The sequence below is a fragment of the Polychytrium aggregatum genome (assembly GCF_025602895.1).
Source record: "Polychytrium aggregatum strain JEL109 chromosome Unknown BJ171scaffold_31, whole genome shotgun sequence".
Lineage (NCBI taxonomy): Eukaryota > Fungi > Chytridiomycota > Chytridiomycetes > Polychytriales > Polychytrium > Polychytrium aggregatum.
In genome coordinates, this window is record NW_026516233.1 from 73,606 (window position 1) to 101,587 (window position 27,982).

General features: G+C 56.2%; 9 protein-coding genes and 4 non-coding genes across 13 annotated transcripts; 4 read left to right on the forward strand and 9 right to left on the reverse strand.

Annotated features, from left to right (window-relative positions):
* Positions 1-182: 182 nt before the first annotated feature.
* On the reverse strand, positions 183-1,488 carry BJ171DRAFT_180057 (uncharacterized protein). Its single transcript, XM_053106053.1, has one exon. It carries the CDS (start codon positions 1,285-1,287, stop codon positions 487-489), a length of 801 nt encoding a protein of 266 aa, XP_052964497.1. The 5' UTR covers positions 1,288-1,488; the 3' UTR covers positions 183-486.
* Positions 1,489-2,531: 1,043 nt separating this feature from the next.
* BJ171DRAFT_180060 (uncharacterized protein) lies at positions 2,532-4,534 on the forward strand. Its single transcript, XM_053106054.1, has 2 exons — positions 2,532-3,624; positions 3,900-4,534. Exons 1-2 carry the CDS (start codon positions 2,690-2,692, stop codon positions 4,393-4,395), a joined length of 1,431 nt encoding a protein of 476 aa, XP_052964498.1. The 5' UTR covers positions 2,532-2,689; the 3' UTR covers positions 4,396-4,534.
* A 748-nt stretch (positions 4,535-5,282) lies between these two features.
* Positions 5,283-7,711, reverse strand: BJ171DRAFT_461346 (C2H2 type zinc-finger-domain-containing protein). Its single transcript, XM_053108476.1, has 4 exons — positions 7,405-7,711; positions 6,470-7,159; positions 6,039-6,232; positions 5,283-5,790 (listed from the first exon to the last, which is right to left on the reverse strand). Exons 1-4 carry the CDS (start codon positions 7,552-7,554, stop codon positions 5,472-5,474), a joined length of 1,353 nt encoding a protein of 450 aa, XP_052964499.1. The 5' UTR covers positions 7,555-7,711; the 3' UTR covers positions 5,283-5,471.
* Positions 7,712-7,909: 198 nt separating this feature from the next.
* Positions 7,910-7,981, forward strand: BJ171DRAFT_t200. The gene has a single exon. It is a non-coding gene; the product is annotated as a tRNA-Thr (tRNA).
* A 9-nt stretch (positions 7,982-7,990) lies between these two features.
* BJ171DRAFT_t201 lies at positions 7,991-8,062 on the forward strand. The gene has a single exon. It is a non-coding gene; the product is annotated as a tRNA-Thr (tRNA).
* A 202-nt stretch (positions 8,063-8,264) lies between these two features.
* BJ171DRAFT_t214 lies at positions 8,265-8,337 on the reverse strand. The gene has a single exon. It is a non-coding gene; the product is annotated as a tRNA-Arg (tRNA).
* A 189-nt stretch (positions 8,338-8,526) lies between these two features.
* On the reverse strand, positions 8,527-10,109 carry BJ171DRAFT_514012 (uncharacterized protein). Its single transcript, XM_053111796.1, has 6 exons — positions 10,027-10,109; positions 9,672-9,758; positions 9,497-9,537; positions 9,333-9,378; positions 9,140-9,235; positions 8,527-8,925 (listed from the first exon to the last, which is right to left on the reverse strand). The coding sequence occupies exons 1-6, from the start codon at positions 10,069-10,071 to the stop codon at positions 8,782-8,784; spliced, it is 459 nt and encodes a 152-aa protein (XP_052964500.1). The 5' UTR covers positions 10,072-10,109; the 3' UTR covers positions 8,527-8,781.
* Positions 10,110-10,445: 336 nt separating this feature from the next.
* On the reverse strand, positions 10,446-18,171 carry BJ171DRAFT_514013 (uncharacterized protein). The gene is made up of 23 exons (XM_053111797.1): positions 18,032-18,171; positions 17,526-17,758; positions 17,117-17,316; positions 16,726-16,912; positions 16,478-16,574; positions 16,035-16,285; positions 15,580-15,741; positions 15,268-15,495; positions 14,972-15,063; positions 14,420-14,760; positions 14,161-14,276; positions 13,926-14,045; positions 13,617-13,779; positions 13,245-13,400; positions 12,970-13,109; positions 12,719-12,840; positions 12,476-12,590; positions 12,280-12,343; positions 12,062-12,133; positions 11,637-11,920; positions 11,290-11,382; positions 10,951-11,172; positions 10,446-10,818 (listed from the first exon to the last, which is right to left on the reverse strand). Exons 1-23 carry the CDS (start codon positions 18,060-18,062, stop codon positions 10,564-10,566), a joined length of 3,744 nt encoding a protein of 1,247 aa, XP_052964501.1. The 5' UTR covers positions 18,063-18,171; the 3' UTR covers positions 10,446-10,563.
* A 1,649-nt stretch (positions 18,172-19,820) lies between these two features.
* On the forward strand, positions 19,821-20,716 carry BJ171DRAFT_514027 (inosine triphosphate pyrophosphatase-like protein; the record flags this gene model as incomplete). Its single annotated transcript, XM_053111798.1, has 1 exon — positions 19,821-20,716. The coding sequence occupies one exon, from the start codon at positions 19,824-19,826 to the stop codon at positions 20,376-20,378; it is 555 nt and encodes a 184-aa protein (XP_052964502.1). The 3' UTR covers positions 20,379-20,716.
* BJ171DRAFT_t213 lies at positions 20,568-20,639 on the reverse strand. Its single transcript has one exon. It is a non-coding gene; the product is annotated as a tRNA-Thr (tRNA).
* Positions 20,717-20,761: 45 nt separating the features above from the next.
* Positions 20,762-23,166, reverse strand: BJ171DRAFT_514030 (uncharacterized protein). Its single transcript, XM_053111799.1, has 7 exons — positions 22,678-23,166; positions 22,359-22,391; positions 22,202-22,264; positions 21,811-22,071; positions 21,495-21,586; positions 21,342-21,371; positions 20,762-21,186 (listed from the first exon to the last, which is right to left on the reverse strand). The coding sequence occupies exons 1-7, from the start codon at positions 23,045-23,047 to the stop codon at positions 21,160-21,162; spliced, it is 876 nt and encodes a 291-aa protein (XP_052964503.1). The 5' UTR covers positions 23,048-23,166; the 3' UTR covers positions 20,762-21,159.
* A 470-nt stretch (positions 23,167-23,636) lies between these two features.
* Positions 23,637-24,916, reverse strand: BJ171DRAFT_514032 (uncharacterized protein). The gene is made up of 2 exons (XM_053111800.1): positions 24,641-24,916; positions 23,637-24,250 (listed from the first exon to the last, which is right to left on the reverse strand). The coding sequence occupies exons 1-2, from the start codon at positions 24,853-24,855 to the stop codon at positions 23,980-23,982; spliced, it is 486 nt and encodes a 161-aa protein (XP_052964504.1). The 5' UTR covers positions 24,856-24,916; the 3' UTR covers positions 23,637-23,979.
* A 598-nt stretch (positions 24,917-25,514) lies between these two features.
* On the reverse strand, positions 25,515-27,390 carry BJ171DRAFT_514033 (ribosomal protein S8e/ribosomal biogenesis NSA2). The gene is made up of 5 exons (XM_053111801.1): positions 27,336-27,390; positions 26,460-26,642; positions 26,127-26,320; positions 25,758-25,979; positions 25,515-25,606 (listed from the first exon to the last, which is right to left on the reverse strand). The coding sequence occupies exons 1-5, from the start codon at positions 27,337-27,339 to the stop codon at positions 25,595-25,597; spliced, it is 615 nt and encodes a 204-aa protein (XP_052964505.1). The 5' UTR covers positions 27,340-27,390; the 3' UTR covers positions 25,515-25,594.
* Positions 27,391-27,982: the final 592 nt, after the last annotated feature.

Here is a 27,982-nt window from a genome sequence, read left to right on the forward strand (position 1 = left end):
GCATCGCAGCGTACCCCACATCCTTGCTGCGTTTTGAGTGTACCTGGGATATGCCGCAAGCGAACATCGCAAAGGATCGAGCCCGTATGGGCTTGGAGCGGCCATCGCTTGGGTGTGGGGTATGGCTTTGGGTTCTCTGGCTGTTGGCTGTCCCTGGCAAATCACGCCCTGGACACCCCCATCACTATAAATTTTTCCGGCCCTCTCGCGGCTGCTCATCTCGGTCACCTGAAAGTCACGTTGGATGTGACGCAGCAAAGTTGGAATCCGGCCATGGTCTGTTGACGGCATTTGGTATCACCTTGAGCCGATTGACGGTGGTGGTGGGCAATTGGTGTGGAGGAATGACCAATTGTATCATTGTTGGAAGCTCCACTCCGATTGCGGACAAGAACCACCACCGTCTGAATCTCTCTGGTTGGAAACCTAGTCAAGCGTGGCTGTGTGTCAGCGAGATGACATGATCGTTTGGCTATCAGGCAAGACTCACCTTGACAAGATGTCTTCCCACGACTGATTGAGCGAGCGATGCGTTTCTGGATCTGAATCAAGGACGCCACTGCGCAGTATCTCTGCCAGCCCAAAATGCGCTGGTTTTGAAGAGATTCTTTCTTCCCCAAGGGCAGAACCAGCCATCGCTGCTATTTTCTCGCCAGATGGCTCCCCGCAAGAGAAAGACACCACCCAGGCGACCAAGTGGATCCAGAGCACCCACAAGATCCTTGGTCTGCAGGACTGGATGAGTGCCACACCAAGTCCCAAGATCCTTGGGTTGGCTTCCTTCCTGCAATACATTCGCCATGTGTTCGATGGAGACATGCTGGACAAACAGCTGTACTTCAGCCTGACCCGGCGACGGCGATTCAAGCGACTCGATCTCCACAGCAAGCGACAGCGCACCGTCCACGAGATGTGCAAGCAAGTCATCGACCAGGCACCAAAGGAGACCGAAGTGGTGATTGCCTTTGGGAATGCATCCTGGAAGCAAGGGAAGGGATACGCATCCAGTCCCAGGAGACTCAGGTTCGCCAAGTACTTTGAGCAATTCCACCACCACCAGAGACGCCCACCAGACCGATCCGTCTCCAAGATCCATGTGTGCTCGGTGAACGAGTTCAACACGTCCCAGGTGTGCTCACATTGTCGGGAAGCCAAGCGACTCGAGAAGGTCGAGTATCTTGATATCGAGAAACCACACTTTGTCCGGAGCTGTGCAAGCTGCCATACGCTGTGGGATCGAGACGTCAATGTAGCCAGGAACATGATCTCAGTATGCCAGTCGATCATCGCCACAGGAGATCGACCGGGTGTATTCAAGACTGTGCTTCCCAAACCAACGAAATCAAGGAGATTGCCGACGAAGACAGGAGTGCAATGCCATGGCCTGCCCGCTGGGCCTACAGTCAGTCAGCGGGCTTCAGAAGCCAGGAAGGATCTGTCCCGTTTCTTTCTGGATAGACTGTAAGTATCTTGCACTGTTCCTTGAGTATGTCGACAGTGGATGCCGGGTCGCCCATATTCTGGGCAGTCCACTTCGGGGTTGCCATCCCTCTTGGGATGGTCGATGGGAGATGTTTGACTCCCTTGCAAAGTGTGTGTGTGTGTGTGTGTGTGTGTGTGTGTGTGTGTGTGTGTGTGTGTGTGTGTGACGGCGAGAGGCTTCTCGCCTTCCCTCGGGGGTCTCTCGCCAGAGACTGCTCTTCTCGCCGACCGAGGTGGCTCCGAGAGCGCGTTTTTTCGTTCTCGCTGATTTTATTAACAAGAAATTTTTTCATAGTGTCTGATGACCCAGGAGATTTGGTTCAAGAGCCGAGAACGGAGCGAGAGCAATGGGAGAGAAGGGCGAGAGCAATGGGAGAGAAGGGCGAGAGCAATGGGAGAGAAGGGCGAGAGAAGGGCGAGAGAAGGGCGAGAACATGAACCACGAGTTGGAACCACTCCCACGAAACTGCAAGCATGAACTGCAGGCATAAACTGCAGGCATGAATCGCGGACTGAATTCCACCACCAAGCACGCACTGAAGGCCACATCGTCTCGTGATGGACAAAGGTGTCCGCCGGTCTGGCACCTGGCCACGGCCGGCTCGGCGACTTGCTTGTTTGATATCGGTGGTGTGATGCGGCATTCGCTCGGTGTTTCACTTGTGCGTCTGCTCCGTTCCAATGCCCGTCCGCCGGCGATCACTTGACTCTCGTGTGCTCGTTTTGTACGTTTGTTCGTCCATTCGTCCATTCATCCATTCGTTCATTCGTTTGTTCGTTTGTTCATTCGTTTGTTCATTCGTTTGTTTGTTCATTCGTTTGTTTGTTCATTCGTTCGTCTGTTCGTTTGTTCGTTTCTCGACCCCCCCCCACTTCCGCCTGCTGCAGATCCCCGTTGCTCAGTCGCCCACACTCCCACAGCCGCAGTACCGCGGCCCCATCCGGCGCCTGCAGAGCCCCCGTCTGTCCGACAGTGCACCCGCGTCCATTTGCCCGGCCCGCCTCGCCCTCCCCCCGTCGCCGCTCCCCCCACTGCCAGGAGGCCATTTCGCCGCCCTGCCCCCCCCCCGAGAGGTGACGCATCCCACAGCGTCCTTCGCCCGTCTGCACCTTTATTGTCATCTGCACCTCCGTCGGCATCTGCACCTCTGCTTTGATCCATCATCTACATCCAAACTCCCCTTCTTATCCTCGCAGTCCAGTTTCCATGCGTCTCTCGCAGCGGCCGTCCTTCTTTGGCTTCCCCCGCCCGCTGGCGTCGTCGCACTCCTCCTCTTCCTCCTCCAAGATGCATGTCCCGCACCTGCTCCCCTCTGTCGAGATCCACATCGAGCCGACTCCTGTCTGCCAGCCGTCCAGCCATGTCGTATCTGCTCTCAAGTCCATCGCCAAGGAGTCCCTCGTCCTGACCCCCCGCAACGGCATCTACAGCATTTCCGGTACCGTGCGCCTCAACGTCCATTCTCCTATCGAAGCCACGCTGCTCAAGCTGACCCTCTCGCAGATGGAGGAGCTCTGTCCCGACAACCTGATTGGTCACGCTGACGAAAAGTCCAAGGATCTCCTCGAGTTCTGGTCCATGCCTTCGCTGTTCTCGGCTCGCACCGGCCCCGACCACAACATCCTGCTCTGGGTTGCCCAGTCCAATGCCAATCAGACAGTCCAGCCCGGCCAGCCCCTCCATGAAATCATCAGCAAGGGCATTCATGAATACGCCTTTCAGTTCGAGCTGCCGGTGTCTGCCATGATCCCGAGCGTCTCCTTGGCCGTCGATTTCGGCCGGATCCAGCACATCCTCAAAGCCGAGCTGGTGCTCCATCCGTTGGTGCTCCAGTCGCACCCGCATTTCCATCGCCACCACCCCAACCCCATCGATCTGCACTCGCACCTCCCCGAGGTCCACGACATTCGGCCATTGAATCTCGAGCTCCTGGCCGACTCGCTCACTCCAATCGTCCCGCGCCCTATCCGCTACACTGGCACCACCCCGGACTCGGAGTTTCAGTTCGACGCCGACATTCCGTCCTTTGTCCCCATCAACTCGAAGCTGCTGCGGATGAACATCCAACTCATGTCCGGCAATGTCGACATCGAGCGAGTCACCGAAATCGAGGGCGTGCTGGTCGAAAAGCATTCCATCAAGTAAGCTCGGGAGAGGGCATTGGTGCCGCCATGTTGGTTTGGGATTATTGTGTTGCCGATGACGGCGCCACCTCATTTGTGCCGTGACGTTGGGTCGCCGTGGTCGAGGACAGTGCTCGGATTACAAGCCGCCGCATTTCACCGAGCTGACATCACCGTCGATGCAACGTCGCCACAGACCATCTCAAACTAACGCTGCCCCTGTCGTTTCTTGGTCTGCGGTGTGCCTCGCCGATATTCGCATCATGGTCCCTCACAACCCTCGGAATCGGTAGCATCTACGACGGGTTCGAGAGCCTCATTTCCGATTACGTCCAAATCACCCAAACAACCACCAAAACCCTCCGCCATCTCTCGGCGCAGCCCATCCTGATCGGTCCATCGGTCGTGCGCACTCATACTCCGGGCGACTCTCTAAGCCGCCAGATGGGCTTTGAGCTTGAAATCTCAACCCGAGCCCTGCCCGATGTCTCGACCCAGCATATCTCCGTCACCCACGTTGTCGTCTTTTCGGTCGTCTACGAAACCTACCCTAATGGCTCCGACACCTCTCTGACCCAAAACAGCGAGGTCGCAACCGAACTCTCGTCCTCGCCGTCTGCCACGGCATCGATCGCGCCCACAACTTCGGCTTCGTCTGTCTCGTTCTCACCAAAGCGACCCTTTGGGATGTTCATGAAAAAGCACCACCAACGCCCCCTACAGCCCAAGCTGAATACGGTCTTGCTCGAGTTCCCCATCCGCTTCGAGATTGGATCTAGTTTTTCGTAAAGTCACCTTGGCTCCAGCGCCTGGATCTGGATCCTCGAGTGTTTCCCGGATCTAGGGCTCTGTACAAGTGCTGGTGAATGTTCTCCAGAGCGCCGCGTCGTCCTCCAAGTTATATCCCTATATCGTCTTGCCGCATGAACTAGCTTTCCCGTGACTCACTTGCATTGACTCGCCATTCTCGATTCATTTGCACTGACCGACCTTCATTGACTCACTGATTCATCAACCTGGACATCCATGGCTTCATCGTGTACATTACCCTCGTCATCGATTGCATTTATTGCGCTCCCTCATTTCCGATACGCCCCCGCGATAGCAAACCCGCCTCTGCTCTCTCGTTACCATATCCTTTTTTTTTTTCTTTGGTATTTCCACCAGTCCATACCGCCAGTGCGGTGACCCCCCCCCAGACAGTCTCCGTTCCTCCTGTTGCAATCATGGCCTGAAGCCCGATGATCTGCGGACCGCATGGTCTCAGTCGTACGACTGTTTCCTGTCTCGGTTGGAAATCAAAGTTTTGGTGTGGGTTTGGGAGGGGGGAGGAGCAATGCTCTTGAATACACCCGGTCGATCTCCTGTGGCGACGATCGAGTGGCATACCGAAATCATGTTCCGCGATGTGGGAGTGCGGTGCATGCATTCGATATGTTATGGGTCTCGAGCCCACAGCCGATGCATTCTGCTTGGAGCAACCGTAGGCGTCTTGGTGATGTCGCTGTCGTGGAGTCAGACAGGACTATGTGAGCTTGATGACGGATCCCATTGCAGGTCAACACAAGTTCCTCCACGACAGCCACACCCCAAGCGACGGGCCGGATTGATACGGTTCATTTCCTGCGCTCCGCTTCACATCCTCGTGTCGTATGGCCCACAGGATCACTGTCGCATGAACGATACTGGTGTATATTACCGCCAACTACACATGTAGCAGAGGCCCACAAATAGGACCATCATCAACAGCGCAAGACGCGGAATCGATCGCAGAGACTGTCGGTGCTCCGGAAGAGCCGAATGCATCGTAGGTACGGCTGACCAGAAGGAGGTGCCGCGCGATGGGGTGAAGGCGCCTGGATCGTTTAGTAATCGACCTGGTGACGGAAGTGCCGCTGGAGCTTGTTTGCTTTGATGCCCGTGCGCATCTTGTAGTCCTGGTACTGCTTGATCTGGGTCTTGGCCTGCATCATCTTGTCGCGGATGACCAGACGCTCGGGCGAGTTGGTTGGCAGGCAGCCCAGCTCGCGATACTGGCCCATAAGCCGGCTGATGATCGCGGCGTCGCGAGTTTCGTCTGGTTTCAGAGTCTGCTTCCAGATCTTGTTGAACTGTCTGTGGCCGACGCGGTGGCCGGATGGAAGAACCATCTGGGTCTCGTCCATGATCACGAGCGAAGGGCCGCTGGAGGGAGGGCAATGAGCAGGAAGCAGCGGTCAGACTCGGTGCAGTGGAAGAGTGGTAAATCGATGACATGAACGCCGTGGCTCAATACATGGGCTTTGCTGTTCAGTCACCAACCCACGACTCTCGACCAAGTGACTGTCGTTGGACGAGCAGCCTCGAGCTTTGGATGGTGCCAGGTTCAACCATCGTGCAACAGAATCCCACAGCGGCCACTCGCGGCACAGTGCAGCACAGCATAGCCTTACCTTCGTGACGATGGTCCATTTCCAGCCTCTGATGCATCTTCCCACTCTCCATCGCCATTGTCCGCATCGGCATCGACAATCTCCTCGTCCTCGTCCTCGTCGACATCTTCCCATGTCGAGCTAAAGTCGTAGAACTCTGCCAGCTCCATTTCGGCATCGCCTTCATATAGAACCTTGCAGTGGCCCTTGTCGATCTGGAAACAGCCATGCCAATAAAGATGTCAGATTTTGTGCGTAAATTGGCTCCCCGAATGCGTTCATTAGGTCGTGCCATCCATGATCAGCATGTTTGGGTGAGCTTCTGTTTTGCCACGCTGCTAAGCCTTTCAATGATGCATATCCGGCCACTGCATTCCGCCGCTTGGCGAGAACACATCTCCCCTGCAAAACAACACGAATCATAGAACCACCCCAGGATATTCTGTACCCACCATGTGCGCGCGCACGGCCTCGAGCGAATGGATGGCACGCCCGGCACCGTTGCAGTACAGGCAGATGTTGCCGACAGAAATCTTTTCGCCCAGATACAGGAGCAGGCCCTTGAGATCAGCCAGGTATTCAATGTCCGGGATGAAGAAGCTGTGGGCAGCAGACATGTGCTTGATGTTGGCCTCGAGCGAGCCGGACTTTTTGGTACAGAAGAGGCAGTCAGTCTCGGTCAGGCGCGGCGCCGATGCAATCTTCTCTTCCCAGAGAGCCTCGGCCTCTTCGGCGGTGGTGGCCGAGGCCAGCTCCAGGCGCCAGTTGCGCTTGGTAGTCGAGGCCGTGTCCATGCTGTCGTCTGCCGACGAGCTGGATTCGGTCGACGACTGCTCCAGGGCTGGCTGGCCGGCTCGCTTGGCCTCATGCTTGGCCGCTAGCTCTTTGTGCTTCTTGGACTGGAGATGGTTCTGGTATGCGTTCTCGGTCTGGAACTCCTTGCGGCAGGGAGCACATTCGGCCGTGAATGCAGCCTGGGCTACGTCGGCTTGGTGCTTGGACTGCTGGGCCTCGAGGCGCTTGGCAAACTCTTCGAGAGCCACTGGAGGCAGCTCGGCAACCTTGCGCTTCAGATTGTAGCGATGCCAGTCGCTATGGTAGTGCTCGCGCTGCTGATCAGCGGAGCGGAAGGCGACCTGACACTGTTATCAAAGCCACCGCCGCCATGGCAGAAGAGGAGTACGGAGGAGGTGAGAAGATATTACAGCGACAAGGATCGGTGGTGTTGGGACAGAGCGCCTGGCTCACGAAGCGGCTCTATTCGCAGACTCCGAGCCCGATCGAGCCATCTTCGAAGCCCCAGAGATGCGGCTACATGACCACATCGCAATCCGTCACCATGGACAACGGAGTGATATGGATTAGGCTGATGCATATCGATACCTACGGCCAGACAAGTGTAGAGATTTGATCTCGGGGCATGGATGTAGGAGCGGGCCATCGGAGCAGGCACCTGCATCGTGGGATGAGAGAGGCCCGAGGAGGTTTCGGAGAACTCGGATGCCGTTTCGGAGTGGATGGATTCGGTTTCGTCCATGGTGCTGGGTGATAGCGATGCGACGTTGGGTTGTGGATGTGTTGTAGATGTGCTGTGGATGTGTTGTAGATGTGCTGAAAGTGCGGCGATCGGAAGCGAGATGCAAGGATTTTATCTGCGGCTGCTTGGGGGGTGTCGGAGTCCGGCTGGTGTGACGGCAGAAAAAAACGACGCAGCAGAGCCAGGGCGGATCAGCGGCAGGAGGCGACAAAAGGCGTGAATTCCGCCAATGGATTTGATTTGATTTGATTTGACTTGGGCTGGCTGGAGTGTGGCTGCGGGCTGGCTTGGTGTGGCGATGCACTCGGTGGCGTGGCATGTGTCAGAATGCACAGGCTCGATCCGATGATTGTGAGCCCTTATAGCACAGTGGTAGTGCGTCAGTCTTGTAAACTGAAGGTCCCGTGTTCAATCCACGGTGGGGGCACAGCTTGCTGCCTTCTTAGCACAGTGGTAGTGCGTCTGCCTCGTAAGCAGAAGGTCGCGTGTTCGATCCACGCAGGAGGCACTTGAGGTGGTACATTTTGACTCGAATTTTGCATCGGTTTGCGGATGTTTTCTGCTCGCTGGCTCCTTTGCTTGCGTACTGAGAAAGCGACAAAACCCGAAGAATAGCATGCGATTTCGATCCTCAGTCCCCACTCCGGTTGTCGCAGGTTCGGGCGGCTCCGAAGGTCAGTGATGGAAAATGACTGTGAGTCAAAACACTGCGAGCGAGACAGGGTTCGAACCTGCGACCTTCTGATCCGAAGTCAGACGATCTATCCACTGATCTACACGCCCTGGATGAACAGGGCTGCATTTTCTGACAATATGATGTATTGCAGGATCTCCAACATCCAGTCTCACTCTCGCTGACTGGATGCCTCGGCCGCCTCTCCCCGCCTCGATCTTCCGAGCTGCCCCGCCCGCATTCGGCGACTCTGTCTTTCAGTAGTGTATCCTCATGAAGCGGCACCACGCCTGCCCGGCCTGGCAAGATCGTATTCAGTCGCCCCTTGTGTACCGGTCCCAACCGCAGCGTTTGCCGGTTATTCCAAACACCACAGCTCGGATGATGCTCCACACGATGAATGTATTGTGGATATGAGTGTGCTGTGAATGAGGCCACGGAGACCCCCGATGAGGCATCGGCCAAATACCGACTGACCATATCTCAGGCAGTGCATCGCACGCTTCGTCTAATGGAAGCAATGCGCCGCTCGGGTTGAGGATCTCTGTCGATGCTTAGAAGCCAATGGCAAGCTTGGCGCCGCTGTAGAACAAGACGCCGACCATGCCGAGGAAGCCGGGATAAAAGAGCAGAGCGCCCTTGTATCGGCTCTGGGGGCCGCTCTTCTGGTAGCCATAAGTGTACAGGATGCGGCCAACCTGAATACGCAGAGTCGAGAGGCACAGGGCCAGGCAGTTAGAATCCAGTCGCTGCCCATGACTTTTCCACAGACGATGCATCCCAGATCGACTGCCCGCTGTCTTCAGGGCTGGATCGCGCAGACTCAAGATCAACAGTGACTATCGACACATAGGCGGGCTATCCAGCCTGCCGAGTGCATCCTGTCCATCTGCCCACTTGCCCACCGCTTACCAAGTGGGCTGCACCGAGGGCGGCCTGGAGTCTGGGGTAGAAAACACCGCCGACCAGGAGCGAGGTCATGACGATGCCAAAGCTCTCAATGTAGTTCTGTTATGCACATCCGAGACGAGGACGGACAGCGATCAGTAGAATATCTCGTCAAAGTCATGCATTAACAATGCACCTATATGCTTGTTTGGCTTACGTAGTGAGCTCGCTGGTAGTTGTTAAACTCGGTCCAATCCTTCAGCCTGGTCGGAAGCAAGAGGCACAGGGTTTGTATCGTTAGTGACGGCAACTCGCTTAGTAGTACCCGCTATCGTCATTGTGCCCCCGGCGTATCTACGGCGCCAGAAGCCGTGAACTTACTCGAGCTTGTTAGCATAGGGACCGCAGCCCATATCCGGGTACTTTGGAGAAGAAAGGGCGGTGAGATTGGCTGCTGGGGTGCTCGAAAGGGCAGATCTCGATGGCCAGCATTTGACTGCCCACAGAAATTGCCCTGTGCCGTAGACGCAAAGGCAAAGGCATCGATCCGACTTACGGGGATGTTGTGCTTGCGGCGCTGGAACCCGACGCTGACACCGGTGGTATAGAGGTTAAAACAGAAGGCTCCAGCAACAAGGATGACCTGGGAGGGGAGGAGGAAGACGACGAAGCACCGAGTCAGTGGAAGTGTCTCCTTCGTTCTGCTTGGCTGGAACTGGTCGCAGAGCAAGGTGCAAGATTGCTCTGCCGTGATCATGCCGGCCGCTTGGATCCAGCAGCGGCCTCCTCGCTCGTTGATCGCTGCTCGCGACGGATCTCGCGGCCTCGAGCCTCGATTGCACCGTACTAGCGATCAAGGCATGATCGCTTGGTGCCGGGCGGCTTCTGTGCTGCAGCCATGATGCACTCACATATCCATAGTCGGACGAGATGGGAACGTTGGCGATCACGGTCATGGCTACGGCGGTGCGGTGCGGATGTAGATGCAGATGCTGGTTGGGGCGAGGGAGTGTGGGGTCGGGTGCAGGAATCTATATATCCGCGATTCCTGACAAATGTGGGCCGCGGCTATCCGGAGAATCCAGCCCGCCGCCAACTCAAACAAGGACCCGCCTGCTCTGCATGACCATTTGTGGATCCAAGCGGTATGCCGGATGGCACGTTGAAGATGGGACACACCCCACCCCACAATTGGACATATCATCTCCAGCAGCAGGCACCCGGTCGACGTGGCCGAATCATCATCGGTCTTGGCATTCCGGCGCAGGGCACATCACGGTACCTTTCCGCCGCTCTCATGCAGTGATTGTCGCCTCATGAGCAGGGTACAGGACACACTTGATCGCTGCATTGCATTGGTAGCAGCAAGCTATCTCATATTGGGTCACGGAGGTCACATCGCCGACATCGCCTCGGCCCTTTGCGCCCTCGCCCAGGCACACCTCGCGCTACGCTGAGGCGGATTCCGGCGCTGGACTCATTTCAAGGACCAGCTGCGCGCTCTGTTCTCGTGGGAGGATCATCACTTGCTCGCCCGAGTTGATGTGGATCAGCTGTAGCTTCAGCGGTTTGCTTTGCATATCCAATTCAGACAGCGACTTGTTCACCAGACGAAAGTTCGGCATCGGCAGCTCGCCCGTCGTCAGTGGAATCAATGCAAATGGAAGCTTGACTGTCTGCTCGTTTGCCTCGTCGAGGTTCATCTGGACCATAACAATCAAGCACGCAAGCGTGAGGAAGCGGGTGTCGAGGCTTAACGGAGCGACGATCGCTCTGAGGTTGCCCGTAGAGTCGTGGTATCAGATCCGCTCGTGGCTCGTGACTCGAGTTCGTACCTGTAGCCGGACCGCATTCACTCGCTTGCCCGAGAGCATCCAAATGTTGGGATCAAAGAGGGCCTCGATGGTGATATCGAGAAACTCTTCGGTTTCGCTATGATCGCTCTTGCCCCACGCCTTCAACTTCAGCTCCAGGGTGCACGGGATCGTCTGAGCGACGCTGTATTGGCCGTTGGCACTCTCGGCCCCATGCAGGTGGAGGTGCGACGTAATGATGTTCTGAAAGCCGCCGGACCAGTAGCAACGTCAGTTGTGACCTGCATCATTCTTGGCCAGAGGGAGTCCCATGCGCCCCCCCCCTTCTCTCCGGCTTGTGCGGTTGACTGCGCAACTTACATGACACACAGGAGGTGCAAAGTTGTACACCAGTGTGCGAGGCTTGATTTGGATCGATTCGCGAACCTGGCCAGCAGTTATCTTCTGGAACTTCTACGTATGCGATGGATCAATTGAAATGTCAGCGCCATCACCACCATCTCAGATACGCACATCACACCCCTGCCCATCCACCATCCAGTGGACTGCTCTTCAAAGCACCATCCTTTGCACAGCCCTCGGAAGACAATATTCGCACCACGCAAGCCACCGGAAACAACTGGCGCCACAGGTTAATCGTTGCTGCTGAACCATACCCGCCTGGCGGTCAACATCCCAGCGGGGCCGATTCGGCAGCCAGCACTTACTGTTGCAAATCCTTGCAAAAACTTGAGGATTTCGCTGCTGATTCCCTCGTCGTCCATGTTCACAGAGTCTTGCAGCCAGCCCACAAGAGTGCTGCGATCGCTGCTGTCGTCGGACGAAAACATCCCTGGAAAGACGTCGACTTCGTTGTAAAGCCCATACGAGTGAAAGTCGATCTGGGTGAAAATATGGTCCTTCAGCAGCTGCGTCAAGAACCCGGTGCACTTGGTCATCTGGTTTGCACGCAGCTCTTGCTCGAGATGGAACAAAATGAACTGTTCGATCTCTGGGATAGGGATGAAGTTATACAGCGGATCAGCACCGTGGATATAGGCTCACACACCGGTGGCCCGATAGCAACCGGCTCGTTGGCATATCATCGTAACGCTGTTTGATTCAACCACCACCTCAACCTGCGATCGCCTACCTTCACGGGTGTAGTAGTACTTGAGCGCGAACTGGAGCTTGTCGCCATGTGCCGGTCGCTTGGCGGAAGAATCTACAAAGTAGGACAATGCCACTCGCTCAGCCGACAGACATCTCCAAGTCCATCACCACCTGCGTCGCCAAGGCATGGCTTGATTGCCCCTCTTCTCGTCTGCCGCACTCGGTGCCGCCTTGGCATGCTCGCTTGACGGATCCTACCACTGGTGACATCTATCGGCTCCAAGCGATAGAACAGCGTCATTTTCTGCTGTTCCACCAGAGTCTGCAAGAGCGACAGGTTAGCTTTGCTATCTCGGCGACGTCTAGAGGTTGTTACCTCGCCGCACTGATTGCTGGCTCGCTGCAGCGCCGCGAGTCAGGATGCAGCATAGTAGCACTGCCAACACCAACATACCGTCGACGCCAAGGGATACTCGGTACACTTGTAGTGTCGTGGGACCGATATAGTTGTGTCGGTGATTCGAATGGGAACCGAATCCAGTCCGATCAACTGCACTTGTGCAAAGAGGCTACAGTTCATATGGGCATGGGTCAGCGGCATTAACATTGCATTGGTCTTGCTTGGTCGCTGATAGATGCACACGCGCCGGGCCACCAAGGCAGCTCGACTGCGGCTGTGACCACAGTAGTGGCATACCTGTCCGAGGCAAAGTTGAAACTACTCGAAAAGCCCACCGGCGGGAGAATCTTGACCTTTTCTGTCATGCAGTAGACGCGCTTGGAGCCATCTGCGAGGCTGTACGGCAGTGTGACTTTGATCTTTGGTAGATGGCGTTGACGCATGTTAGCGTTTATGCCATCGTCACTCTATTGCCTCAGCAGAACCATCATAGGTACGGCGGTGTCGGCAAACTCGGCTCCAGATCACAGCCCGCGGTCATGGCATACATAATAGTCTTCCTGGCCGGCCTTGTCCGGCGGCAGAGTATAGGGAATCGAGAATTCGATCAGGGAGTTTGCCGGACTTTTGGGCAAGCTGATCCTGTTGTCCCCAACGATTTCAGAGGGCCGCTCTCGAGGGACATCGTCTTGTGATGTGAGGGCGATCATCAGATTAATGATCCATACAGTAGGGGCATCGCGGTCGCGGCAGGGGGTTCAAGGGCAAGGGTTCCTTGGATGCATGTGGGCCACGATCAATATCCATAGCAGAGAGCACGCACCGGCATTGAGGCACGACGATACGCGGAAGACGGATGCCTTGCTATAGTGTAGGATCATGCCGTTGATTGATGCAAGCAGCAGCTCGCCATGTTCGATGGCGTTGGAGTTGGTGAGGATTCGCATCGTCAGCGAGCTCGCAAGTTCTCCGTAGACCACTGCGTGGTATGGATATGTAGAGGAGGCATCAGTGAGTTGCGGATATTTCTAATCATTCCGAGTCAGTGAGCTGGATTGAATTGAAGCGGATTCCAAACCAGCCCAAGCCTTGCAGTCTGCGTGCTGAATCCATCGCTTTATGATTCACGATCTCTGCCTGCGCACAGCCAGTTTGTGGGCTACTGTTGCTGGTGTGCTCGGGTCTGCCGCTTTACCTTGGTCCGGGATCGAGATGTTGACTTTGATCGAGCCGTGGTTCTCGTAGATTCGGAACGTTTGTTTCTTCTTCGAGAGCTTGCTGGTGTTATATCGGAACTGAAGCTTGCCGATCGCGAGCACGATGGCCGAGACCGTGAAGAGGCCCGGGAGAATGACTGTCTACAGCACATGCGGGGAGGTGTTGCGATGAGCTGTCATCCAAGGTGGGCACCGCTATCCCGATTGCTGCTGGCTAATAACGCCCGGATGCGATCCCAGCACTTTCTAACTGTACGCGTAGCGTCGTCTGCTCTGGCCAGCCATACCTCGTTCGTGAGCTTGACCTCGTTCGAGCCGGGCTCTAAGCTAACATCGCTGGCTCCGCAGAGCATCTGGGCCCCTTCGGGACCATCAAGGATGACTTTGACGGACGACAGGCAAATGTCCTGGCAGCAACGATTTCCGCGGGAACCGTGTCAGATGGAGGGTGTGGCACACAACACTGGCTTGGATGGTGGACAGTCACATTTCACGCTCCGATGCACACAAATGCATTCCCACCTTGATCAGTCGACTGTGAATCCGAACGGTTGCGCTGATTTTGTCTTCCTCATGAAGCTCTTGCACCAGGGAGAGCACTGCAGGCTCAAACACGATGCTGTCGTCGCACACCAGCCCTGCATTGATGCAAGGGAGTAGACAAGGCGATGGTGAGGGCGATGGCAAGGCGAGGGCGAGATAGGCACACGGGCATCGACGCTATCTATCTAGATTGACGCAATTGGTCTCACTGCAGCATGGATACATTCAAGTGTCTTACCAGTCTCCATTACCCCGGCCGTCTGCTGGATTGCGTCGATGCATGCATTGATATCTGCTGGCTGGAGGCCCGACATCAACACAAGCGACCGAGATGACTGCGACCGAATGAGCTGCCCCTTGCCACCACTCCGCAAAACATGGCTCGTGCGCTCGAGCTCGCTGTTGACGGTAATCAAGTGTATGCATGAGTTGACAAAGTCCGTCAACCTGCCGAGTTTCTTTTGGCACACCGAGAGCTTCTCGACGATCATAGTGTGGATGGTGTTCCACTCGTGTCCTTTGAAGTACGCTGCGAGCGGGACGAGGATGTTGATGGCGTCCTGGAAACGTCCGCGTGTGCTGGAAGGGCCGTTGATGTGGCATGGACAAGATAGGTCGCCAATGGTTGTCCAGGGTTAGTCGATCGTCGTTGATCGCCAGGAGCGAGGCAGTCCTCACGGTGTGGGCGCCGCGATCAGAGGTAGTTTCGGAGGCCAGAACGCCGCAAAAGCTCCAGCCAATCCTCATACCAAACTCACTGCACTGAATAGGGCACCACAGTAGCGCTTACAAGAGGAGGAGTGCAATGTCGCACTTGAGCATATTTACGGTGCGGGCCCGTGTGGTGAGCTCAAAGCTAGTAATAGCACGACCTGTGATTCGCTGGATATACCGCGAATTAAAGGCAGTTTGTCAGTCAATTGCGTGGCTCTCACGAAACGCTGTCTGCTGGAGCCCATCGGGAAGCTTATTTGTCGAATATTGCAAGCGGGGTGTGGGGGAGGTTGCTGCTGTCTCTTGCTGAACTTTCAGAATGCGCCGTACGGCCAGGACACAAGTCCAACGATTGCGCAATGGATATCGTACCGCGTATAGCTCATCAAAGTGCGACGTGGACATCAAGGCGTTCTTGAGCTCTTGGTTAGTCAGGTACGCGACCTCATCGAGATGCAAAGTGTGGCTGTTGGCATCGATCTCCTCGGGATCCAGATCATAGAACGGAACATAAGCCTCCGAACTCTCGGTTGGCTTGCTGGGCGTGGTCGTGTGGATGATCGAAAGATACTGGCCGGTGCGGGCGCCAAGGCGGTCGAGCTGTCGAGGCCAACCATGGTGTGAGATCCTGGGATGCAGTTCGCGCGGTGGATAGCTCTGGTGTCTCGGTCGACACGCTCCTACCTGAAGTCGGGCTTGCATGAGGAGCTCCCCCTTGTATGCCTCGTAGATTGCGACCACTTCGGGACTGTGGCTTGACACGGCGACCAGTTCCTGGCAGTGCATAATCACGTTCAAGCAGGCCGAGTAAATCCAGCACTCGCAAAAGTTGGGTACGAGCGCCACCTGAGGAGCAGTCCGGCAAGTCAAGGAGGGATACAGTTGAAGTATCAGCAGGAGGTGAGTTAACTGCGAATAGCTTTGATCTGATCAAGAGCAGCGGAGCTGAGGGCGCTGAGGGCGCTGAGGGATCATGTGGATGTATCGGGACATTCAATTTGACTTTAACGGCGCGAGACATGGCGGCAAGGATACGGATTGCAACCGGAGAATGCTGGATACTGGAAGGCCGGCACTGGTGAGGCGCTGTACGCGGCCGACTGCCGGCGATCCCGCATCAGCCTGTCCCACAATCTGACCTTGTAGTCTTCAAGGGTCCGCCCAAAGACGGCGATGAAGATGTTTGATCGTCGACAGATCTCTACGGGCATGTTCATGCGGAAGAGGATCTGGCATTGTCGCGCAAACATGTAGATGCGAAAGTCAAAGATCGAGATGGTCGTCTGGCTGATCATATCGCGGTAGGGCTTCTGCTTCAGATTCAAAATGTCCCCGCTATCGTCTCCGGGGTCGGTGCCGCCGAACTTTTTGATCCACGGAACGCCTTGCTCTGGAAAACGAGCAAAGTGGAACGAGCGGTCAGCGAGTCGCCTTGGAAAGCAAGGCCCAAGGTTCTATCCAGACAGCAGTAGAATCCGCGACGCATGCTCATGAAAGTGGCCCCTTCTTCGGAGCCAAAGCGGGCCAGTTGGCGATCGGAAGGCTCGGAACTCCAGAGCCTTCCGATCACGGGGAGGCGTACCTGCCATGGTTTGGAAAAACGAGGCCTCCAGCTCGTCATAAACGAGCAAGGCTTCGCCCAGCAGATTCATGAGCTCAAAGATATATGCCAGCGCTTCCTACAAGAGGGGGCAGGCGGAGAGAGAACAACTTTAGTATCGGCGACAGCGGCGACGATATCCCCTATTTGCAGCTGTTGCATGGCTAGTGACTTGGCTTGCGACAGATGCCATGAGTTCTTCGAACACCAAACTGAGGGATACACCTTACCTTCATGATAAAGTATTGACAAAAGTTCCAGCCCGGCATAAGTCGCTGCGAGTCCAGGCGTCGAGTATCCTCCTCGAACTGCAGAATCTGCTGGTTGAAGCTTGTGACGAGTGCCTCCTTTAGTTTGGCAATAAACTCGATCCAGGATTCTTGGGAATCGGTGCTGCCGAGCTTGAGCTGGACAAATCTGAGGCGGGGAGAGACAGTATCGAGGCCAGAGGGAGATGGTGATGTCAACCACGAGCTCGGGAGTCGGGGCTCCTGGGTCGATGTGATGTGGAGTCGTCCATTGAATGGTAGCCGAGGGAAAGGTGAGGAGATGCGCTGGTCCAGCGCTCCCCCAGGAGGTATCTGCTGCACACCCTCTTGATTTTGCAGATCGCGGCCTGACCTGTCTTTCTTGCCCATACTGAAATCGGATTTTATCTTTTCAAACACATTTCCGCCACCCAGGAATCTTGGGGTCTGGATCTTCTTCCCATCGGCCGGGACCACGTTCACAATCAGCCATTCCTGGCTCTTCTTGTTGGCGATGACGTTCAGCCAGTCCTGGATCTGCTTGCGCACCTGGTTCTTGTAGAGGTCCATATCCTGGACCATAGGGACAAATGAACCGCAGAGACCAGGATCCGAAGATATTGGGGCAGGGAAGGGAGGGACGATCGTACGGGATCGTTTAGTCGCAGGATGGAGTCAAGAAACCGGCACGGGCACACCATCAAAGCCTTCGTTCGGTGCATCGAAAAACGAGGTAACATGATTAAATAGCGATGGTGTTTGTCTGATAAAGAGACACTCACCTCGCAGTTTACGAGGAAAAGATGCACAAAAAACGGGTTTTGGACGGAGCCGTTCGGCGCCTGGCGAGGGAAAATGTCGGCCGAGAACCGCTTGAACTCGACATCAAGGGCCTCGATGGTCCTGAAGATCGTTCGAGACTTGTCCATGGGATTCTGCCAGGTGATGTTGCGCAGCGGCATGCGACTGGAGATCTCGTCGGCCATCTGGCTCCAGAGCTTGCCTTCGTCGGCATCTACGATGATGTCCCCAATGGGGAGCCGCGATGGGGAAGGAGTTCAGGGCCCAGACGGCCAGATGGAAAGAAAGGGGTCAGCGAGTCAGCATTGCTTTTGGGTTGATGGAAACCTTTCTGAGCAGCCCTTAAGATCCTTATTTCTGCATGGGTTGGACGGACGGCAATCGACAGAGGCAGGTTTGTCGATGCAACTATCGGCCCTATAGCGCATCGAGGGCGTCAGACAGCCAGGAGGCGGGATGCGAAACGCTTCCAGAAGACAACACATACAGGTGACGATGACCCTCCGACTCTCTGTCATTTCGTGTGGTAGGGTCGACGTGCAGGCTCGATTGAAGTCTTGCTCGGAGGGAGCGACAAGGACTGTTTGGCTGCCGCAAGGGGGCGATGGATAGCCAGGTGAGATGAAAGGGCAAGGGAGATGCACTATGAAAAAATTTTTTGTTAAAAAAATGAGCGAGAACGAAAAAACGCGCTCTCGGAGCCACCTCGGTCGGCGAGAAGAGCAGTCTCTGGCGAGAGACCCCCGAGGGAAGGCGAGAAGCCTCTCGCCGTCACACACACACACTTTGCACACACACACACACACATCCGCACACACACACTTTGCACAAGGGAGTCAAACACCTCCCATCGACCATCCCAAGAGGGATGGCAACCCCGAAGTGGACTGCCCAGAATATGGGCGACCCGGCATCCACTGTCGACATACTCAAGGAACAGTGCGATATACTTACAGTCTATCCAGAAAGAAACGGGACAGTCACTTTCTGGCTTCAGATATCTGAAGCCCGCTGACTGACTTGTAGGCCCAGCGGGTAGGCCATGGCATTGCACTCCTGTCTTCGTTGGCAATCGAGTGGTTTTGGTTGGTTTCGGGAGCACAGTCTTGAATACACCCGGTCGATCTCCTGTGGCGATGATCGACTGGCATACCGAGATCATGTTCCTGGCTGCATTGACGTCTCGACCCCACAGCGTATGGCAGCTTGCACAGCTCCGTACAAAGTGGGGTTTCTCGATATCAAGATGCTCGGGTGACTCAAGTCGCTTGAATTCCCGACAATGTGAGCACACCTGGGATGTGTTGAACTCGTTCACCGAGTACACATGGATCTTGGAGACGGATCGGTCTGGTGGGCGTCTCTGGTGATGGTGGAATTGCTCAAAGTACTTGGCGAACCTGAGTCTCCTGGGACTGGAAGCATATCCCTTCCCCTGTTTCCAGGATGCATTCCCAAAGGCAATCACCACTTCGGTCTCCTTTGGTGCCTGGTCGATGACTTGCTTGCACATCTCGTGGACGGTGCGCTGTCGCTTGCTGTGGAGATCGAGTCGCTTGAATCGCCGTCGCCGGGTCAGGCTGAAGTACAGCTGTTTGTCCAGCATGTCTCCATCGAACACATGGCGAATGTATTGCAGGAAGGAAGCCAACCCAGGGATCTTGGGACTTGGTGTGGCACTCATCCAGTCCTGCAGATCAAGGATCTTGTGGGTGCTCTGGATCCACTTGGTCGCCTGGGTGGTGTCTTTCTCTTGCGGGGAGCCATCTGGCGAGAAAATAGCAGCGATGGCTGGTTCTGCCCTTGGGGAAGAAAGAATCTCTTCAAAACCAGCGCATTTTGGGCTGGCAGAGATACTGCGCAGTGGCGTCCTTGATTCAGATCCAGAAACGCATCGCTCGCTCAATCAGTCGTGGGAAGACATCTTGTCAAGGTGAGTCTTGCCTGATAGCCAAACGATCATGTCATCTCGCTGACACACAGCCACGCTTGACTAGGTTTCCAACCAGAGAGATTCAGACGGTGGTGGTTCTTGTCCGCAATCGGAGTGGAGCTTCCAACAATGATACAATTGGTCATTCCTCCACACCAATTGCCCACCACCACCGTCAATCGGCTCAAGGTGATACCAAATGCCGTCAACAGACCATGGCCGGATTCCAACTTTGCTGCGTCACATCCAACGTGACTTTCAGGTGACCGAGATGAGCAGCCGCGAGGGGCCGGAAAAATTGATAGTGTGATCGGTTCGATCTCGCTTCCCGATCGTCCTCCGTACCATGTCCAAGCACATCACCTTCGTCACTGGCAACGCCAACAAGCTCAAGGAGGTCTCGGCCATCCTCAGCGGCTCCGGCAACATTGTGCTCTCCAACCGAGCCCTCGATCTGGATGAGTTGCAGGGAACCACCGAGTTCATTGCCAAGGAAAAGTGCCGCCGTGCAGCCGCCATCATCCAAGGGCCCGTCATCACCGAGGACACATCGCTGTGCTTCAACGCCCTCAAGGGCTTGCCGGGCCCTTACATCAAGTGGTTCCTGGAAAGCCTCGGCCATGACGGGCTGAACAAGATGCTGATCGGCTTCGGAGACCGCTCGGCCTATGCTCTGTGCACCTTTGCCTACAGCGAGGGCCCTGGCGCCGAGCCGATTCTATTCGAGGGCCGGACCGACGGCACGATCGTCCCGGCTCAGGGTCCGGCCAACTTTGGCTGGGATCCGATCTTCAAGCCCGACGGTTTCGACCAGACCTACGCCGAGATGGACAAGGACCTGAAGAACACCATCTCGCATCGGTTCAAGGCCCTGCAGAAGCTGAAGGGCCATTTCCAGTAGCGCCCCCGGCGATACCCACCGCTCGTCAGGACCACCGGCCAACAATAAACCACACAATGACCTGTACAAAAGCAGAGCCACCGGCCGTACAAGTTGTGGCTGCTCGACGGCGGTCGCTTTACTGCATTCCCGACATGGCAAAAGCTCGATGGCGATGTGCAGAAATCGGGAGCCAAAAAGATTCCGAGTTGCCTCCTGCGTGGATCGAACACGCGACCTTCTGCTTACGAGGCAGACGCACTACCACTGTGCTAAGAAGGCTTGACGAAATTCCCTCAATGCCCTATATGACCGTAGTGATCCCATGGACCCACCTCCTTCCCACCATCGCTCAACCGCCGTTCGCATATCGACCACAGATCGGTCACATATCGACCATAGATCGGCCATAGATCGGTCAGTCATTGTTCATCCATTTGCCTATCATTCGCCCAAGCACATTCCCAGGCCAAACAGTGCATATTCAGGTGGCTCGTTCGTGGCGTTGGCATGATCTATGGGAGGAGGGCACCACCTGGTGCATCCGTCGCGTCTTGACTTGCTCGAAAGTGCTGTATTTCATCATCAACAAAGACACGCGCTCACGGCCGGCGATCACACCCGAAGAAGTTAATCCAAGAAGAACAAAGCCGATCCGGGGGTGTGAAGATGTGCTCCACTCAGAGTCGAACTGGCGCTGGACGAACTCGGATGCAGACTGCCCTTGGCACCTCGAGTTCATGAGTTGTGGACATTATCCAGGCTGCACGGCGGGCTTTGCTGTCGAGCTGCCCAGGAACAGTTACTTTCGGATGACAGCCGTCAGGAACTGCAATGGGAAGACAAAATCGAGTAAGATCGCTTGATGGATGTAGAAACGTAGTTCACACACAACCCACGAGCATGGCATCCACACGATCAGAGCCCTTCTTCGGCAGCATTGGAGCGGTGCCGCAGATCATCAACCCTATCTCAGATACTTACTTGCTCATAGTCCAATGTAACTCGGTTGTCCTAATGTACAAACAAGTTGATCAGCCAGGACGAACGCCCACGACTCCAGCTGCAGTAACGACAGCAGGGACCCGGAGGAGACACCACCAACAATGCTGCCCTCATCCTGCATCGAGTACTCACGCTGGTGGGGTTCAGTTGCACGAACGTTTCGGTGGCAGACTTGATCGACATGCACACCCGAATAAAGGAATCAAATGAAATATCGCTGCGGCCTGGAAAGGGAGCGACGTCAGTCCGGCCCCACTACAACCGAAAGTGAGACAGAAAGGCATGCGACCTGGACGACATCGAGCTCGCAGAGTCTGAAAAGGCAGTCAAATCGCCGCACGATTGTGCTCCCCGTCGAGGGCCGTTGCGCTTTCATTCGAATCAATTCAAGACACGCCTTCGGTCACCACAGCTACCGCGTTGCGATCTGCTCGACAGGATCGCATACCTTTCTTGGAGAATCGCTGGATAAGCGTGCGGCAAGTGGCGTCGCTGATGCGGAATCCAAAAGCCGCCAGCGCTTGTGTCAACTCGCCAGAATCGATGTTGCCACTGCGATCGGCATCGAACCGGTCAAAGATACCGCGCCAGTCGCTCAGATATTTCCAAAGACTCTGGAACTCGGTGGAGGTGATTCGGCCATCTTCGTCGGTATCGAACAGCTGAAGCATGGTGCCGACGGTCTCGGGGCTGAACGCCGTGTAGTCGCCTGTGCGTGAAGCGGCGAGAGGAAGCGACGATGCGGTGTGCATGGTCAGCGGGTCGATACGAAACCGGTAGGCCGCTCCTGCTTCAACACGCATATCTTGGCTGGCCGTTTAGGCGACCGATCTACCCACCATTAACAAGGGCCTGTTGGAGCTCTGCAGCATCGATTCGGCCGCTGTTGTCTCGATCGGCACCTGGACAGAGCAAGCGCGGTCAGCCAGCGGTACCAAAAATGACACAGTCGTCAGCAATCAAAAGTGCCGCCGCATGAGGCGGTCGATGGCTCACGTTGGAATAGCACATATGGATCGCTTGGCTGGCCTAAAGGGGACCACGAACCGATAGGTCAGAGTGAGCAAAAAACCCAGCAAATCGAGGCGAGGAAGGGGCGATTGCAGGCACTGCAGCATAACGGGCACATGGGAATGCCACGCAGCGCAAGTCCCGAGGAGAGATCCCTGTGTTGGACAGGCGAGAGGCGGCGACCGGGCTGTTTTCGCCAAACAGCTCTGCCTTGAGAGTGGACGGCGTCGGGGATGACCAGGCCTGAGCGACGAACCCAGACAGTCGCAGGCACTCTGCCGAAATGCTTGCCAGAAAACGCTACCTGGAGGCGGAAGAGTGGCGATCCTGGCCGGGGCGACGGGTTGGTAGCCGTCGGATTTTTGGCTAAGAGTGGGATGGACAGTCGGAGGGCTGTAGGGAGTCGGGCCGGGCTGGTACGGCGGTCGCTGAGTGCTATAGGGGCCCGAGCTTTGATATTGCTGGCCTTGATATTGCTGGCCCTGATATTGCTGGCCCTGATACTGCTGGCCTTGATATTGTTGGCCTTGATAGGGCTGGCCGTAAGTTGGCGGGGCCTGGGAGTAGCCGCCGGGCTGGTATGGTGGCTGCTGGCCCTGGGAGTAGCCGCCGGGTTGGTATGGCTGCTGGTAAGTGCCTCTCGGGGCGTATTGGTTGGGTGGTTGATAGGCCATGTGGTTTGCAGCGATCGGGGGTTGGGGCGATGGCGGAGAAGAAGGTTGCGAGTGTGTGCCGAAGCGACAAGAGGCGGAAAGCGATAAATAGGCAAACCAGGCGGCGAGAAAGAAAGCCCTCGGACAGATGGCGGGACATCGCCTCTGCCGGGGATGCTCTCGCCTCGTGCGCTCTCGCTGTTGCCTCGCTGTTCTCGCGGGTGGTGCGGTGCGGCACCGCCATGGCCGAAACACTTCCCCGCACCAAGCCGTTCTTGGCAACGGCCTTGAAAACCTTGCGGCCTGTGCGTGTCGAGTTCGAAACGATCCGCTGGCCGAGCACGGCCGTTGGGCCGCCTCGCAGTCACGGCTTCATGGCATCCGCAAGCAGCGGCATCGACCGAGGCACTGCTGGCCATAGACGGCGTTCCGCTCTGCAAGGCGACAAACTTGGCATGAACGCGGAGAGAGATTGGCAACCCGAGTCGTTCTGGGTGTCGAAGCCGCGGAACAAGATGTATGCCCCGCGCCCCGCACAGCGCCACCGCGCAAACCCGCAGCGAACGGAGCACGGTCTTGATCTCGCCAAGACCGATGATCGCACAGTTTGAGCATGAAAAGCGAAAGCTGTATTGGGTTTGAGAGTCAAGAGGTGCGCGTGTAGATAGGGCGGAGAGTTCTAGAGGTTTGGCTGCCAACAAACGGGCAGGAATCGATGTCGCTGCCGCAACGAGCGGAGAGAGAGAGAGAGAGATACGAAGGCAAATGAAGAAAACGTCGACCTCGGCCAAGGACGAAGAGCGCAGCCGCGAGAGGCTAATGCACTGCATTGCAGAAAAGAGAAGAGGAGAGCTCGAAGCGCAGCTGCATCCACTCGCCGGATCTGCTGGGCACAGTCTTCAGGTTTATTATTCTATGGTTGAGTAGGAGGGGATCGGCAGGGTGAGCGGTGTTCAGAACAGCATGGCGCAGACAGCGGCGACGACGGCGGCAGCGCCGGCCAGAGGGGCCGTCATGTGGCTATCGGAGGTGGAGGTAGTGGGAGAAGCGCTGCTGCTGGGCTTGGTGCTGCTGCTGGTGGTGGGCTGGCTGGGCAGAGTGAAGGCGGGGACCGAGGTGGTCGAAGCGGGGGCAACGGGAAGGTTGCTAACGGCACCGCAGAACGAAGTTTGCTGCTGCAGAGACGCCGAGGCGCCGGGATCGGTGCTGCAGAAGTTGCTGTAGCTGTTGTTTGCGAGCAGGAGCCACAAAAGCGCAGAGTGGAGGTGCAACCAAAGAGAGTCGTCGTTAGCAATGTGATCCATATGTGCCTTGAGGACAGCGCCGGATGTGGGTGCCTCGATCGATCACCACCGAGGGGCAGCGTCTCCCTGGTGCAGCAACGGTCGGAGATCGCGAGATCGATGGCACAACCGAGGACCACAGGCGGCTTGACGAGTGCCGGTGCCTCATCCCAGTCTCAGTCCCCGGCCCCGTCCCGTCCGGTCCCAGTACCGGGTTCATCGACATGAAAATGGACAAGGCTGTTTGACAGCGAGGAAGGGCCCGGCTGATCAAGGCAACAGAATCGCCTGTTGGTCCAGATGGAGGAGGAAGCGGGGTGACCATGCTTACCAGAGGTTGACGGCAGTGAACTTGTCGCAGAGGCACTTGTAGTAGCTGGGCTGGTCGTTCTGGAGCAGGGTGCAGGCGGTAAAGGCGTCGTTGTTGCCAGCGCCGAGGGCGTTGGAGACGCAGAGGTTGAAGGTGGCCTGCAGGCCGTTGGGGCAGGACTGGGCCTGGACGAGGGCAGCCGAGGCGAGGACAACAGCAGCGGTCTTGAATTGCATGGCTATCGAGCGAGAAGGTGCGGTAGGATGGAGGAGATGGTCCAGGCAAGAAGCAAGCGTGGGTGCAAGACAGGTGGGGGGGAGCAGCAGGCAAGGGCTTTTATGCGGGCTTTCTTTCGGAGAAGGGCCCTTGGGAGCCAAATTTTCCAGCAGCGAAGAGCCTGCCAAACAGCAGAGGATGTGTTTGGGAACCGCGACGGAGAGCGCGTCGCAGAGCACCACAAATGCCGTTGCCGCGACACAGACACAGAGGCGGCAGCAACAGCAGGCACTTCCCTGACAACAGAGTTTGTAGTGTCTCCCACAGGCGCGTCTGGGTTGCCTTTTTGGGCCGGTTTGTTTGCGGCTCCACAACAGTCACGCCAAACGTGGAGTGATAGCCACACACACACATCTCTGGCACTCACACACACACACCTACACACCCAGGACAGAAGGAAACACCCGCCGCCGAATCTGGAATTCCAACACACGTTCATCGCCCCGGAACATCATCGCCCATCAAGTCTTGCGGTGTCCGCATCGTCCACGGCCACTCCCATGGTGTCAGGAGCATTGCATTCCATTCCATGCCCCACTCTACCGCCAGCACCCATGACACAGCCTCACACATTGCTCACCAACCCGCCCACAGCCTCCGTCCGGAAAGAACGCGCGGATGCTGTGACGGCACGAATCAATGTATTATTGATCCAGATGGAGAAGAAGCTTACTATAAACATCACACACAGCTGCGAGTTTATTTCTTGGCCTGTTGTCGAAGAGCACAGCGCATGCGATGTGAAAGAGGGAGAGAAAGGTTACGAGAGAATCACCAGTTAGTGATCAGGGTACACGAGAGTAGGCAGACGAAAGTAGGCAGGCTGGAGGGGCCTCGGGTGCGTGCGAGCGACAGTCCTTACCTTGAGCTTACGGACGTAGAACTCGAGTTCCTTGCCCTCGAGGACGTATCCATCAGCACGACCAGACTGGCCGGGTCGGGAGGAAATGCGAGCCAGAATGCGACCAGCAACGAACTGTTCGTCAAGAGCAGGGTCGACCTTGGCGAGGGCCTTGCGAGCCTCAACCTTGCGGGTAACGTGGTTGGAGCGGGTCTTGTTCACCTCCTCAGAGTCAGCGACACCCTGTACCAAGACAAGCATTCGCGTGTGACTGTTAGCACGACCAAACAGAGCCTCTGGACTGCCATGAGATGCAATAAGATGCAGTAAGATGCAATAAGATGCAATAAGATGCAGTAAGATGCAGTAAGATGCAATGAGATGCGTTACCTTCTTGGACTTGCGGCCGAGGGGGGTGGCGTAGTGGGCCTCGTACCACTGGCGGAAGGGAGTGGCATCGATCTCGACAATGGCACCCTTGACGAGGGTGTTGGTGCGGACAAGCTCGTTGTTGGAGGCGTTGTAGACGACGCGGATAACACGGACCTTGCGGGCGACCTGCTCAGAGCCCCAGACAAAGTTGCCTGCAATTCCAGCCGACGGCAGCAGTCAGTCATTTTGCATCCACTGATTCGTCTGATCATGCGCCGACTCACTCGATCACCGACGGATCGTAGAGCCTCAAGCTACAAAACACCAATGATACCCGCCACAGCCTCTTACCGGCTTCCAGGCGGAGAGCACGGAACTTGAGGTTGCCACCACGAACACGGACGGTGTGGATGCGCTTGGCACCAATCTTGGTGTTGGCAGCCTGGCGACCGAGCTCGAACTTTCTCTTCTTGCGGATCTGGGCACGCTTGGCACCGGTGGCCGAGCGCTTGTGGCGACTGTCTCTGCTGATACCTGTGGAGGAGCGTTGGTTGCCAGATTAGCACACGCCGATTATGCACCGCAAGACGGGACACACTCCAGTCCATCCATCCATCTGTGTGTCTGTCCCAATTGGTAAGCTGCTATGGGCTGATCTGAAACACTGGCATCGGTCGATCCAAGTGACCTGCTATCCATGTGCAAATGTGCCCCGGACACAGGCTGGCGGTCAAAGCATCCCCGACAAGTGGATCCGAGCGACAATAGAGCGAAGTTGGCAGAGCGCAGTATCTGTGGCTTCCGGATCATTGCAACGATCAGTTCCACAGATGGCTTGATGTGTGCATCGTGTGCGGCGAATGCTCGATGCCGCGGGTCGTCCATATCGGTGCGGCTGATGGTGCGCGGAGCTACTGTAGCAGCGGCTCGGTTGGGCTCCTCTGGCTGCCACACATATCCTGTGTTCTGCCTCTATCCAGTGCATTGATGCGTGTGCGTCTTGTGGGGTTCTGTCGGGAGGCAGACAGTTGCCATTTGGTTCTTGTTCCGTGGCCGTTCGACGACTGTCCAGATAACCCGGCTCGACAGCCAGACATGGATGCAGATCGATGGATGGACGGATGGATGGACGGATGGATAGATGGATGGATGGATGGATGGATGGATGGATGGATGGATGGATGGATGGATGGATGGATGGATGCTCTGGCATGATGGAGTAGTTACCCATGGCTGATGTCTCCTAACCGAATTGATGGGGCAAACGGCAGTAGGATATGATGGAAAGAGGGAGTATCAAAATTCCCTGTCCCGCTCGGTTTTCCGTTTCGGTCGTGGCGGGCGCGAAACGAGGGCTGGCGCTAGGGCAGCGCAGGGTTTCACCGTGGCGCAGCAACACATGATGCAGCCCTTGCCCCAGCCCTTGCTGGGTTGCTGCGATTGGCCAGTCCGTGGCTGGCCGCGAATAGCCAGACCCACGCGCAGTCGCATCGGATGGCTGTCGTCCTCCCACCACCATCACTCCATCGCTCCATCACCACCACCACCATCACTTCCAAAAGCATGATTTTATCAGGGCCACCATTCCCGAAGCCACCTCACTCTGTCGAACACGAGGCGCAGAGGAGATCACCGTTTTGCACAGATCACACACGATCAGTCGCAACGTCGTGATGCAAATCGGCCGAGATAGGAGCATTGATTGATTGAAACGGATACTATAATTTCACAATGAATTTCACAAATCAAGTCAGACAGAAGACGGTGGGTTGTTGTGGCGATTTACACATTTGGCTCCACAGAAAGATACTGAGGAGGGGTCAGAGTTGAAGCTGAAAAAAAACAAACAGCAAGAACGAATAAACAAAAGCCGG

Bases quoted from the DNA above. Each gene is read 5' to 3' on its own strand.
- BJ171DRAFT_514013 (XM_053111797.1), bottom strand. From the start codon at position 18,062: ATGACAGAGAGTCGGAGGGTCATCGTCACCT. The intron at 15,064-15,267 runs GTACGATATCCA...CGGTATATCCAG, and splicing joins ACTTTGATGAGCTATACGCG to CGAATCACAGGTCGTGCTAT. The intron at 13,110-13,244 runs GTGCGTGCTCTC...TCACATCACAAG, and splicing joins ATCGTCGTGCCTCAATGCCG to ACGATGTCCCTCGAGAGCGG.
- BJ171DRAFT_514032 (XM_053111800.1), bottom strand. From the start codon at position 24,855: ATGCAATTCAAGACCGCTGCTGTTGTCCTCGCCTCGGCTGCCCTCGTC. The intron at 24,251-24,640 runs GTAAGCATGGTC...CGCAAACAACAG, and splicing joins TTCACTGCCGTCAACCTCTG to CTACAGCAACTTCTGCAGCA.
- BJ171DRAFT_180057 (XM_053106053.1), bottom strand. From the start codon at position 1,287: ATGATCGACTGGCATACTGAGATCATGTTCCTGGCTACATTGACGTCT.
- BJ171DRAFT_461346 (XM_053108476.1), bottom strand. From the start codon at position 7,554: ATGGACGAAACCGAATCCATCCACTCCGAAACGGCATCCGAGTTCTCC. The intron at 6,233-6,469 runs GTGGGTACAGAA...GGCTGTTTCCAG, and splicing joins AGGCCGTGCGCGCGCACATG to ATCGACAAGGGCCACTGCAA. The intron at 5,791-6,038 runs GTAAGGCTATGC...CCCTCCCTCCAG, and splicing joins AATGGACCATCGTCACGAAG to CGGCCCTTCGCTCGTGATCA.
- BJ171DRAFT_180060 (XM_053106054.1), top strand. From the start codon at position 2,690: ATGCGTCTCTCGCAGCGGCCGTCCTTCTTTGGCTTCCCCCGCCCGCTG. The intron at 3,625-3,899 runs GTAAGCTCGGGA...CGGAATCGGTAG, and splicing joins GTCGAAAAGCATTCCATCAA to CATCTACGACGGGTTCGAGA.
- BJ171DRAFT_514030 (XM_053111799.1), bottom strand. From the start codon at position 23,047: ATGGCCTATCAACCACCCAACCAATACGCCCCGAGAGGCACTTACCAG. The intron at 22,392-22,677 runs GTAGCGTTTTCT...GGTCCCCTTTAG, and splicing joins CGCCACTCTTCCGCCTCCAG to GCCAGCCAAGCGATCCATAT. The intron at 22,072-22,201 runs GTGGGTAGATCG...CTTCACGCACAG, and splicing joins CCAACAGGCCCTTGTTAATG to GCGACTACACGGCGTTCAGC.
- BJ171DRAFT_514033 (XM_053111801.1), bottom strand. The intron at 26,321-26,459 runs GTAAGAGGCTGT...CTGGAATTGCAG, and splicing joins TGCTCTCCGCCTGGAAGCCG to GCAACTTTGTCTGGGGCTCT. The intron at 25,980-26,126 runs GTAACGCATCTC...GTCTTGGTACAG, and splicing joins TCGGCCGCAAGTCCAAGAAG to GGTGTCGCTGACTCTGAGGA.
- BJ171DRAFT_514012 (XM_053111796.1), bottom strand. From the start codon at position 10,071: ATGACCGTGATCGCCAACGTTCCCATCTCGTCCGACTATGGATAT. The intron at 9,379-9,496 runs GTAAGTTCACGG...GCTTCCGACCAG, and splicing joins CCCTATGCTAACAAGCTCGA to GCTGAAGGATTGGACCGAGT. The intron at 9,236-9,332 runs GTAAGCCAAACA...TGTGCATAACAG, and splicing joins ACTACCAGCGAGCTCACTAC to AACTACATTGAGAGCTTTGG.